This window comes from Ictalurus furcatus, chromosome 1, assembly GCF_023375685.1.
Source record: "Ictalurus furcatus strain D&B chromosome 1, Billie_1.0, whole genome shotgun sequence".
Classification (NCBI taxonomy): domain Eukaryota; kingdom Metazoa; phylum Chordata; class Actinopteri; order Siluriformes; family Ictaluridae; genus Ictalurus; species Ictalurus furcatus.
Genome location: NC_071255.1, coordinates 259,499 through 271,681, shown reverse-complemented (window position 1 = coordinate 271,681; position 12,183 = coordinate 259,499). Strand labels below are relative to the sequence as shown.

The window sequence follows — 12,183 nt, the reverse complement described above, 5'->3', positions numbered from 1 at the left end:
TGTTACATACACACACACACACACAGTGTAGTATAGTGTGTACTGATGAATCAGTAGTGATGTTTGGGAATGAGGGAATCACACAAGGCACACTATATGAGGCCTCTCTACTGCAGAGTTCCCATCATGCACTGCAGCGTGTACAGGGAATAGGGAGTAGAAAATAGGGCAGCATTTCATATTTGATACCTAATCACATCCTATTTACTTTATTTTACTTTATTTTATTAATTCAGCTCTGACACGGCAGGAGAAATGTGTGTTAGCCACTCGAGAGAGGGAAAAAGGAAACGAGGCCTTCAAGGCCAGGGATTGGGACGAGGCCATAGTCTACTACACCAGGTCAGATCTCACACATACACACACACACTTACTCACTTACACACTTGCGCTCATGTAGTATAGTACTATGGCCTGTAGCACATTAATGAAACACCTCACAATCATTGTATGTTTGTGTGTGTGTGTGTGTGTGTGTGCGCAGGAGTCTGTGTATCTTGCCCACAGTAGCTGGGTTTAATAACCGAGCTCAGGCTGAGATTAAACTACAGCGCTGGACTGATGCACTGAGAGACTGTGATGCTGTGCTACACATCGAAACACACAACTGTAAAGGTGAGAGTTCTTCACCTGATCTCACCACACCTCACTTCATATCACCTGATCTAACCACGCCCTTCACTTTACACTGTAAACATCACCTTAACCAAAAACCACTGCTCATACAGGCACATCACCTAAATCTGATTTAATCACTGTGTGTGTGTGTGTGTGTGTGTGTGTGTGTGTGTGTGGTGTGTGTGTGTGTGTATGTGTGTGTTTCCTAGCTCTGCTGCGTCGTGCAACTGTACATACACACCTGGGGAAGCTACAGGCAGCGTATGATGACATCACAACTGTTCTTCAGTCTGAACCTCACAACATCACAGCAAAGGTAAAAACACACACATCATCTAGCCATCTCAGTAGTCTTCACTACTTTATCCACCTGTGCAACACATTGTGTGTGTGTGTGTGTGTGTGTGTGTGTGTGTGTGTGTGTGTGAACAGAAACTCCTACAGGAAGTGAATAAGAAAATAAACACAGAGCTGCAGCACAAGCCATGCCCACCAAACCAGCCAATCAGAGGCAAGAAGCTTCTGATCCAGGAAGTGGATGATGAAAAGGAGGAAGAGACAGGTGATGATGTCATCATAACACACTGATCACCCTAATGATCACGCTAGAGAGCGTGCGTGTGAGAGAGCGCGTGTGTGAGAGAGCACGCGCGTGTGTGAGAGAGTCCTTGTTGTTTCATGTCCCCTCTGTCTCAACCCACTGGTGAAACTCTGTCAGTGATTGGTCACACTGGTTGCCCTCCTGTAGCCAGTCAGGTTTCAGGACTGAACAATAGTGTTTAGGGGAGGTGCACTAAGTGAACAACTGTAGTGTACAACCTGTCTGTCTGTCTGTCTCTTTTCCTCTCAGATGCTGAAACTGCAGGAGTGGACAAACAGACTCCGAGGGACAGGAAAGGACAGACAGATGGAGAGATGGAGAGACAGACAGATGGAGTGAGACAGGGTGTGGATGCTGCAGCAGTGAGGAGTGAGGGAAATGAGCTGTACAGGAACGGACAATATGGAGACGCAGCTGAGAAATACACTCACGGCATCACAACACTTACACAATCAGGTGCACACACACACACACACACACACACCATGCACGCACACTGTATTACCTGGAGACCTGACCCTGTGTGTGTGTGTGTGTGTTTTCCTGCAGGTGTGTACAGTAAGGAGGACATGTTTTTTCTGTACTGTAACAGAGCTGCGTGCTACCTGAAGATGGGACAGTGTTCTGAGTGTGTGTTAGACTGCTGCCGGTGAGCAGTACACCCTACACCCTACTCCCTCTACCCTACTCCCTACACCCTACTCCTTACACCCTACACCCTACACCCTACTCCCTACACCCTACTCGCTATACTCTACACCCTACTCCTTACACCCTACACCCTACTCCCTATACCCTACTCCCTATACCCTACTCCCTACACCCTACTCGCAATACTCTACACCCTACTCCTTACACCCTACACCCTATTCCCTATACCCTACAACCTACTCGCTATACCCTATACCCTACTCCCTATACTCTACACCCTGTACTCTGTACCCTACACTCTACACACTATAACCTATACCGTACTCCCTATACTCTACGCCCTATACCCTACTCCCTATACTGTACACCCTATACCCTACTCCCAATAATCTATACACTACTCCCTACACTCTACACCCTATACCCTATCCCCTATACTCTGTAGCCTACTCCCTATACTCTATACCCTACTCCCTACACCATATACCCTACTCCCTATACTCTGTACCCTACTCCCTATACTCTATACACTACTCCCTATACTCTATACCCTACTCCCTATACTCTACACCCTATACCCTACTCCCTATATTCTATACACTACTCCCTATACGCTACACCCTATAACCTACTCCCTATACTGTACACCCTATACCCTACTCCCTATACTCCATACACTGCTCCCTATACTCTATACCCGATACCCTACTCCCTACACTCTACTCCCTGTACCCTACTCCCTATACTCTATACCCTACTCCCTATACTCTACACCCTATACCCTACTCCCTATACTCTATACCCTACCCCCTATATCCTACTCCCTATACTCTAAACCCTATACCCTACTCCCTATACTCTACACCCTATACCCTACTCCCTATACTCTATACCCTACTCCCTATGCTCTATAATCTACTCCCTACTCTCTATACTCTCTACCCTACTCCCTATACTCTATACCCTACTCCCTATACTCTATACCCTACTCCCTATACTCTATACCCTACTCCCTATATTCTATACACTACTCCCTATACTCTATACCCTACTCCCTATTCTGTACACCCTATACGCGATAACCTACTCCCTACACTCTACACCCTATACCCTACTCTTTACACCCTGTACCCTACTCCGTACACTCTACACCCTATACCCTACTTTCTTTACTCTGTACTCTACTCCCTATACTCTATATCCTACTCCCTATACTCTACACCCTATACCCTACTCCCTATATTCTATACACTACTCCCTATACTCTACACCCTATACCCTACTCCCAATACTGTACACCCTATACCCTACTCCCTATACTCTATACACTGCTCCCTATACTCTATACCCGATACCCTACTCCCTACACTCTACATCCTGTACCATACTCCCTATACTCTATACTCTACCCCCTATACCCTACTCCATATACTCTACACCCTGCACCCTACTCCCTATACTCTATACCCTATACCCTACTCCCTGTACTGTACACCCTATACCCTACTCCCTATACTCTATACCCTACTCCCTATACTCTACACCAAATACCCTACTCCCTATAACCTACTCCCTATGCTCTATACCCTACACCCTATACCCTACTCCCTATACTCTATACACTGCTTCCTATACTCTATACCCGATACCCTACTCCCTACACTCTACAACCTGTACCCTACTCCCTATACTCTATACCCTACTCCCTATATTCAATACACTACTCGCTATACTCTACACCCTATACCCTACTCCCTATACTGTACACCCTATACCCTACTCCCTATACTCTATACACTGCTCCCTTTACTCTATACCCGATACCCTACTCCCTACACTCTACACCCTGTACGCTACTCCCTATACTCTATACCCTACCCCATACCCTACTCCCTATACCCTACTCACTATACTCTATACCCTACTCCCTATACTGTACACCCTATACCCTACTCCCTATACTGTACACCCTGTACCCTACTCCCTATACTCTATACCCTACTCCCTATACTCTACACCCTATACCCTACTCTACACCCTATACCATACTCCCTATACTCTATACCCTACCCCCTATACCCTACTCCATATACTCTACACCCTGTACCCTACTCCCTATACTCTATACCCTATACCCTACTCCCTGTACTGTACACCCTATACCCTACTCCCTATACTCTATACCCTACTTCCTATACTCTACACCGTATACCCTACACCCTATACCCTACTCCCTATACTCTATACACTGCTTCCTATACTCTATACCCGATACCCTACACCCTATGCCCTACTCTCTATACTCTGTACCCTACTCCCTATAGTCTACACCCTATACCCTACTCTACACCTATACCCTTCTCCCTATAACCTACTCCCTATGCTCTATACCCTGTACCCTACTCCCTATACTCTGTACCCTACCCCCATACCCTACTCCCTATACTCTACACCCTATACCCTACTCCCTATACTCTATACACTGCTCCCTATACTCTTAACCCGTTACCCTACTCCCTACACTCTACACCCTGTACCCTACTCCCTATACTCTATACCCTACTCCCTATATGCTATACCCTACTCCCTATACTCTACACCCTATACCCTACTCCCTATACTGTACACCCTATAACCTACAGTATAGGGAGTAGGGTATAGGGTGTAGAGTATAGGGAGTAGGGTGTACAGTATAGGGAGTAGGGTATAGGGTGTAGAGTATAGGGAGTAGGGTATAGGGTAAAGAGTATAGGGAGCAGTGTATAGAGTATAGGGAGTAGGGTATAGGGTGTACAGTATACTATACTCTATACCCTACTCCCTATACTCTACACCCTATACCCTACTATACACCCTATACCCTTCTGCCTATAACCTACTCCCTATGCTCTATACCCTACTCCCTATACTCTACACCCTATACCCTACTCCCTATACTCTACACCCTATACCCTACTCCCTATACTCTACACCCTATACCCTACTCCCTATACTCTACACCCTATACCCTACTATACACCCTATACCCTTCTCCCTATAACCTACTCCCTATGCTCTATACCCTACTCCCTATACTCTACACCCTATACCCTACTCCCTATACTGTACACCCTACTCCCTATACTCTACACCCTATACCCTACTCCCTATACTGTATACCCCATACCCTACTCCCTATACTGTACACCCTACTCCCTATACTCTACACCCTATACCCTACTCCCTATACTGTACACCCTATACCCTACTCCCTATACTGTACACCCTATACCCTACTCCCTATACTCTATACCCTACTCCCTATAGTCTACACCCTATACCCTACTCTACACCCTATACCCTTCTCCCTATAACCTACTCCCTATGCTCTATACCCTACTCCCTATACTCTACACCCTATACCCTACTCCCTATACTCTACACCCTGTACCCTACTCCCTATACTCTATACCCTACCCCCATACCCTACTCCCTATACTCTACACCCTATACCCTACTCCCTATACTCTATACACTGCTCCCTATACTCTTTACCCGTAACCCTACTCCCTACACTCTACACCCTGTACCCTACTCCCTATACTCTATACCCTACCCCTATACCCTACTCCCTATACGCTATACCCTACTCCCTATACTCTACACTCTATACCCTACTCCCTATATTGTACACCCTATATCCTACTCCCTATACTCTATACCCTACTCCCTATACTCTACACCCTATACCCTACTATACACCCTATACCCTTCTGCCTATAACCTACTCCCTATACTCTACACCCTATACCCTACTCCCTATACTCTACACCCTATACCCTACTCCCTATACTCTACACCCTATACCCTACTCCCTATACTCTACACCCTATACCCTACTATACACCCTATACCCTACTCCCTATACTCTACACCCTATACCCTACTATACACCCTATACCCTTCTCCCTATAACCTACTGCCTATGCTCTATACCCTACTCCCTATATTCTACACCCTATACCCTACTCCCTATACTCTACACCCGATACCCTACTCCCTATACTCTATACCCTACTCCCTATACCCTACTCCCTATACTCTACACCCTGTACCCTACTCCCTATACTCTACACCCTGCACCCTACTCCCTATACTCTATACCCTATACCCTACTCCCTGTACTGTACACCCTATACACTACTCCCTATACTCTATACCCTACTCCCTATACTCTACACCAGATACCCTACTCCCTATAACCTACTCCCTATGCTCTATACCCTACACCCTATACCCTACTCCCTATACTCTATACACTGCTTCCTATACTCTATACCCGATACCCTACTCCCTACACTCTACAACCTGTACCCTACTCCCTATACTCTATACCCTACTCCCTATATTCAATACACTACTCGCTATACTCTACACCCTATACCCTACTCCCTATACTGTACACCCTATACCCTACTCCCTATACTCTATACACTGCTCCCTTTACTCTATACCCGATACCCTACTCCCTACACTCTACACCCTGTACGCTACTCCCTATACTCTATACCCTACCCCATACCCTACTCCCTATACCCTACTCACTATACTCTATACCCTACTCCCTATACTGTACACCCTATACCCTACTCCCTATACTGTACACCCTGTACCCTACTCCCTATACTCTATACCCTACTCCCTATACTCTACACCCTATACCCTACTCTACACCCTATACCATACTCCCTATACTCTATACCCTACCCCCTATACCCTACTCCATATACTCTACACCCTGTACCCTACTCCCTATACTCTATACCCTATACCCTACTCCCTGTACTGTACACCCTATACCCTACTCCCTATACTCTATACCCTACTTCCTATACTCTACACCGTATACCCTACACCCTATACCCTACTCCCTATACTCTATACACTGCTTCCTATACTCTATACCCGATACCCTACACCCTATGCCCTACTCTCTATACTCTGTACCCTACTCCCTATAGTCTACACCCTATACCCTACTCTACACCTATACCCTTCTCCCTATAACCTACTCCCTATGCTCTATACCCTGTACCCTACTCCCTATACTCTGTACCCTACCCCATACCCTACTCCCTATACTCTACACCCTATACCCTACTCCCTATACTCTATACACTGCTCCCTATACTCTTAACCCGTTACCCTACTCCCTACACTCTACACCCTGTACCCTACTCCCTATACTCTATACCCTACTCCCTATATGCTATACCCTACTCCCTATACTCTACACCCTATACCCTACTCCCTATACTGTACACCCTATAACCTACAGTATAGGGAGTAGGGTATAGGGTGTAGAGTATAGGGAGTAGGGTGTACAGTATAGGGAGTAGGGTATAGGGTGTAGAGTATAGGGAGTAGGGTATAGGGTAAAGAGTATAGGGAGCAGTGTATAGAGTATAGGGAGTAGGGTATAGGGTGTACAGTATACTATACTCTATACCCTACTCCCTATACTCTACACCCTATACCCTACTATACACCCTATACCCTTCTGCCTATAACCTACTCCCTATGCTCTATACCCTACTCCCTGTACTCTACACCCTATACCCTACTCCCTATACTCTACACCCTATACCCTACTCCCTATACTCTACACCCTATACCCTACTATACACCCTATACCCTTCTCCCTATAACCTACTCCCTATGCTCTATACCCTACTCCCTATACTCTACACCCTATACCCTACTCCCTATACTGTACACCCTACTCCCTATACTCTACACCCTATACCCTACTCCCTATAGTCTACACCCTATACCCTACTCTACACCCTATACCCTTCTCCCTATAACCTACTCCCTATGCTCTATACCCTACTCCCTATACTCTACACCCTATACCCTACTCCCTATACTCTACACCCTGTACCCTACTCCCTATACTCTATACCCTACCCCCATACCCTACTCCCTATACTCTACACCCTATACCCTACTCCCTATACTCTATACACTGCTCCCTATACTCTTTACCCGTAACCCTACTCCCTACACTCTACACCCTGTACCCTACTCCCTATACTCTATACCCTACCCCTATACCCTACTCCCTATACGCTATACCCTACTCCCTATACTCTACACTCTATACCCTACTCCCTATATTGTACACCCTATATCCTGCTCCCTATACTCTATACCCTACTCCCTATACTCTACACCCTATACCCTACTATACACCCTATACCCTTCTGCCTATAACCTACTCCCTATACTCTACACCCTATACCCTACTCCCTATACTCTACACCCTATACCCTACTCCCTATACTCTACACCCTATACCCTACTCCCTATACTCTACACCCTATACCCTACTATACACCCTATACCCTACTCCCTATACTCTACACCCTATACCCTACTATACACCCTATACCCTTCTCCCTATAACCTACTGCCTATGCTCTATACCCTACTCCCTATATTCTACACCCTATACCCTACTCCCTATACTCTACACCCGATACCCTACTCCCTATACTCTATACCCTACTCCCTATACCCTACTCCCTATACTCTACACCCTGTACCCTACTCCCTATACTCTACACCCGATACCCTACTCCCTATACTCTATACCCTACTCCCTATACCCTACTCCCTATACTCTACACCCTGTACCCTACTCCCTATACTCTATACCCTACCCCATACCCTACTCCCTATACTCTACACCCTATACCCTACTCCCTATACTCTATTCCCTACTTCGTATACTCTACACCCTATACCCTACTCCCTATACTCTACACCCTATACCCTACTCCCTATATTCTATACACTACTCCCTATACTCTACATCCTATACCCTACTCCCTATACTGTACACCCTGTACCCTACTCCCTATGCTCTATACCCTACCCCCATACCCTACTCCCTATACTCTACACCCTATACCCTACTCCCTATACTCTATTCCCTACTTCGTATACTCTACACCCTATACCCTACTCCCTATACTCTACACCCTATACACTACTCCCTATATTCTATACTCTACTCCCTATACTGTACACCCTATACCCTACTCCCTATACTCTATACCCTACTCCCTACACCCTATGCCCTACTCTCTATACTCTATACCCTACTCCATACCCTACTCCCTATACTGTACACCCTATACCCTACTCCCTATACTCTATACACTGCTCCCTATACTCTTTACCCGATACCCTACTCCCTACACTCTACACCCTGTACCGTACTCATTATACTCTATACCCTACCCTTATACTCTACTCAATGTACTCTACACCCTGTACCCTCCTCCCTACACTCTACTCCCTTTACTTTATACACTGCTCCCTATACTCTATACCTGATACCCTACTCCCTACACTCTACACCCTGTACCGTACTCATTATACTCTATACCCTACCCTTATACTCTACTCAATGTACTCTACACCCTGTACCCTCCTCCCTATACTCTATACCCTGTACCCTACTCCCTATACTCTATACACTACCCCCTATACCCTACTCCCTATACTCTACACCCTATACCCTACTCCCTATACTGTACACCCTGAACCCTACTCCCTATACTCTATACCCTACTCCCTATACTCTACACCCTATATCCTAATCTACACCCTATACCCTACTCTCTATAACCTATTCCCTATGCTGTATACCCTACACCATATATCCTACTACCTATACTCTATACACTGCTCCCTTTACTCTATACCCTATACCCTGCTCCCTACACTCTACACCCTATACCCTACTCCCTATACTCTATTCCCTGCTTCCTATACTCTACACCCTATACCCTACTCCCTATATTCTATACACTACTCCCTATACTCTACACCCTATACCCTACTCCCTATACTGTACACCCTATACCCTGCTCCCTATACTCTATACCCTACTCCCTATACTCTACACCCTATACAATACTATACACCCTATACCCTCCTCCCTATAACCTACTCCCTATGCTCTATACCCTACTCCCTATACTCTATACCCTACTCCCTATACTCTACACCCTATACCCTACTCCCTATACTCTATTCCCTACGTCCTATACTCTACACCCTGTACCCTACTCCCTAAACGCTTCACCCTATACCCTACTCCCTATACTCTATACCCTATCCCCTCTACCCTACTCCCTATACTCTACACCCTGTACCCTACTCCCTATACTCTATACCCTACCCCATACCCTACTCCCTATACTCTACACCCTATACCCTACTCCCTATACTTTATTCCCTATTTCCTATTCTCTACACCCTATACTCTACTCCATATACTCTATACCTTACCCCCTATACCCTATACTCTATACCCTACTCCCTATATGCTATACCCTACTCCCTATACTCTACACCCTATACCCTACTCCCTATACTCTATACCATATACGCTACTCCCTATACTGTACACCCTATACCCTACTCCCTATACTCTATACCCGACTCCTTATACTCTACACCCTATACCCTACACCCTATACCCTACTCCCTATACTCTATACCCTTCCCCATACCCTTCTCCCTATACTGTACACCCTATTCCCTACTCCCTATACTCTATACACTGCTCCCTATACTCTTTACCCGATACCCTACTCCCTACACTCTATACCCTACCCCCTATACCCTACTCCCTATACTGTACACCCTATACCCTACTCCCTATACTCTATACCCTACTCCCTATAGTCTACACCCTATACCCTACTCTACACGTATACCCTTCTCCCTATAACCTACTCCCTATGCTCTATACCCTACCCCCATACCCTACTAACTATGCTCTACACCCTATACCCTACTCCCTATACTCTATTCCCTACTTCCTATACTCTACACCCTATACTCTACACCCTATACCCTACTCCCTATACTCTATCCACTGCTCCCTATACTCTTTACCCGTTACCCTACTCCCTACACTCTACACCCTATACCCTACTCCCTATACTCTATACCCTACTCCCTATACTCTACACCCTATACCCTACTATACACCCTATACCCTTCTGCCTATAACCTACTCCCTATGCTCTATACCCTACTCCCTATACTCTACACACTATACCCTACTCCCTATACTCTACACCCTATACCCTACTCCCTATACTCTACACCCTATACCCTACTCCCTATACTCTACACCCTATACCCTACTATACACCCTATACCCTTCTCCCTATAACCTACTCCCTATGCTCTATACCCTACTCCCAATACTCTACACCCTATACCCTACTCCCTATAACCTACTCCCTATGCTCTATACCCTACTCCCAATACTCTACACCCTATACCCTACTCCCTATACTCTATACACTGCTCCCTATACTCTATACCTGATACCCTACTCCCTACACTCTACACCCTGTACCGTACTCATTATACTGTACAGCCTATACCCTACTCCCTATACTCTACACCCTATACCCTACTATACACCCTATACCCTTCTCCCTATAACCTACTCCCTATGCTCTATACCCTACTCCCAATACTCTACACCCTATACCCTACTCCCTATAACCTACTCCCTATGCTCTATACCCTACTCCCAATACTCTACACCCTATACCCTACTCCCTATACTCTATACACTGCTCCCTATACTCTTTACCCGTTACCCTACTCCCTACACTCTACACCCTGTACCCTACTCCCTATACTCTATACCCTACTCCCTATATGCTATACCCTACTCCCTATACTCTACACCCTATACCCTACTCCCTATACTGTACACCCTACTCCCTATACTCTACACCCTATACCCTACTCCCTATACTGTACACCCTATACCCTACTCCCTATACTCTACACCCTGTACCCTACTCCCTATACTCTGTACCCTACCCCCATACCCTACTCCCTATACTCTACACCCTATACCCTACTCCCTATACTCTATACACTGCTCCCTATACTCTTTACCCGTTACCCTACTCCCTACACTCTACACCCTGTACCCTACTCCCTATACTCTATACCCTACTCCCTATATGCTATACCCTACTCCCTATATTGTACACCCTATACCCTACTCCCTATACTCTATACCCTACTCCCTATACTCTACACCCTATACCCTACTCCCTATACTCTACACCCTATACCCTACTCCCTATACTCTACACCCTATACCCTACTATACACCCTATACCCTTCTCCCTATAACCTACTCCCTATGCTCTATACCCTACTCCCTATATTCTACACCCTATACCCTACTCCCTATACTCTACACCCGATACCCCACTCCC

General features: G+C 45.9%; 1 protein-coding gene across 4 annotated transcripts in view; it reads left to right on the top strand.

Moving 5' to 3' along the window:
• The window catches only part of spag1b (sperm associated antigen 1b), a 38,804-nt gene that overhangs the window by 2,241 nt on the left and 24,380 nt on the right, over positions 1–12,183 (top strand). For all 4 annotated transcript variants that reach the window (XM_053639353.1, XM_053639266.1, XM_053639187.1 and 1 more), the window contains exons 7-12: positions 237–342; positions 485–615; positions 828–934; positions 1,051–1,180; positions 1,469–1,675; positions 1,769–1,868. In XM_053639353.1, the coding sequence (XP_053495328.1) occupies positions 237–342; positions 485–615; positions 828–934; positions 1,051–1,180; positions 1,469–1,675; positions 1,769–1,868 (781 nt within the window). The remainder of the gene's footprint in view (positions 1–236; positions 343–484; positions 616–827; positions 935–1,050; positions 1,181–1,468; positions 1,676–1,768; positions 1,869–12,183) is intronic.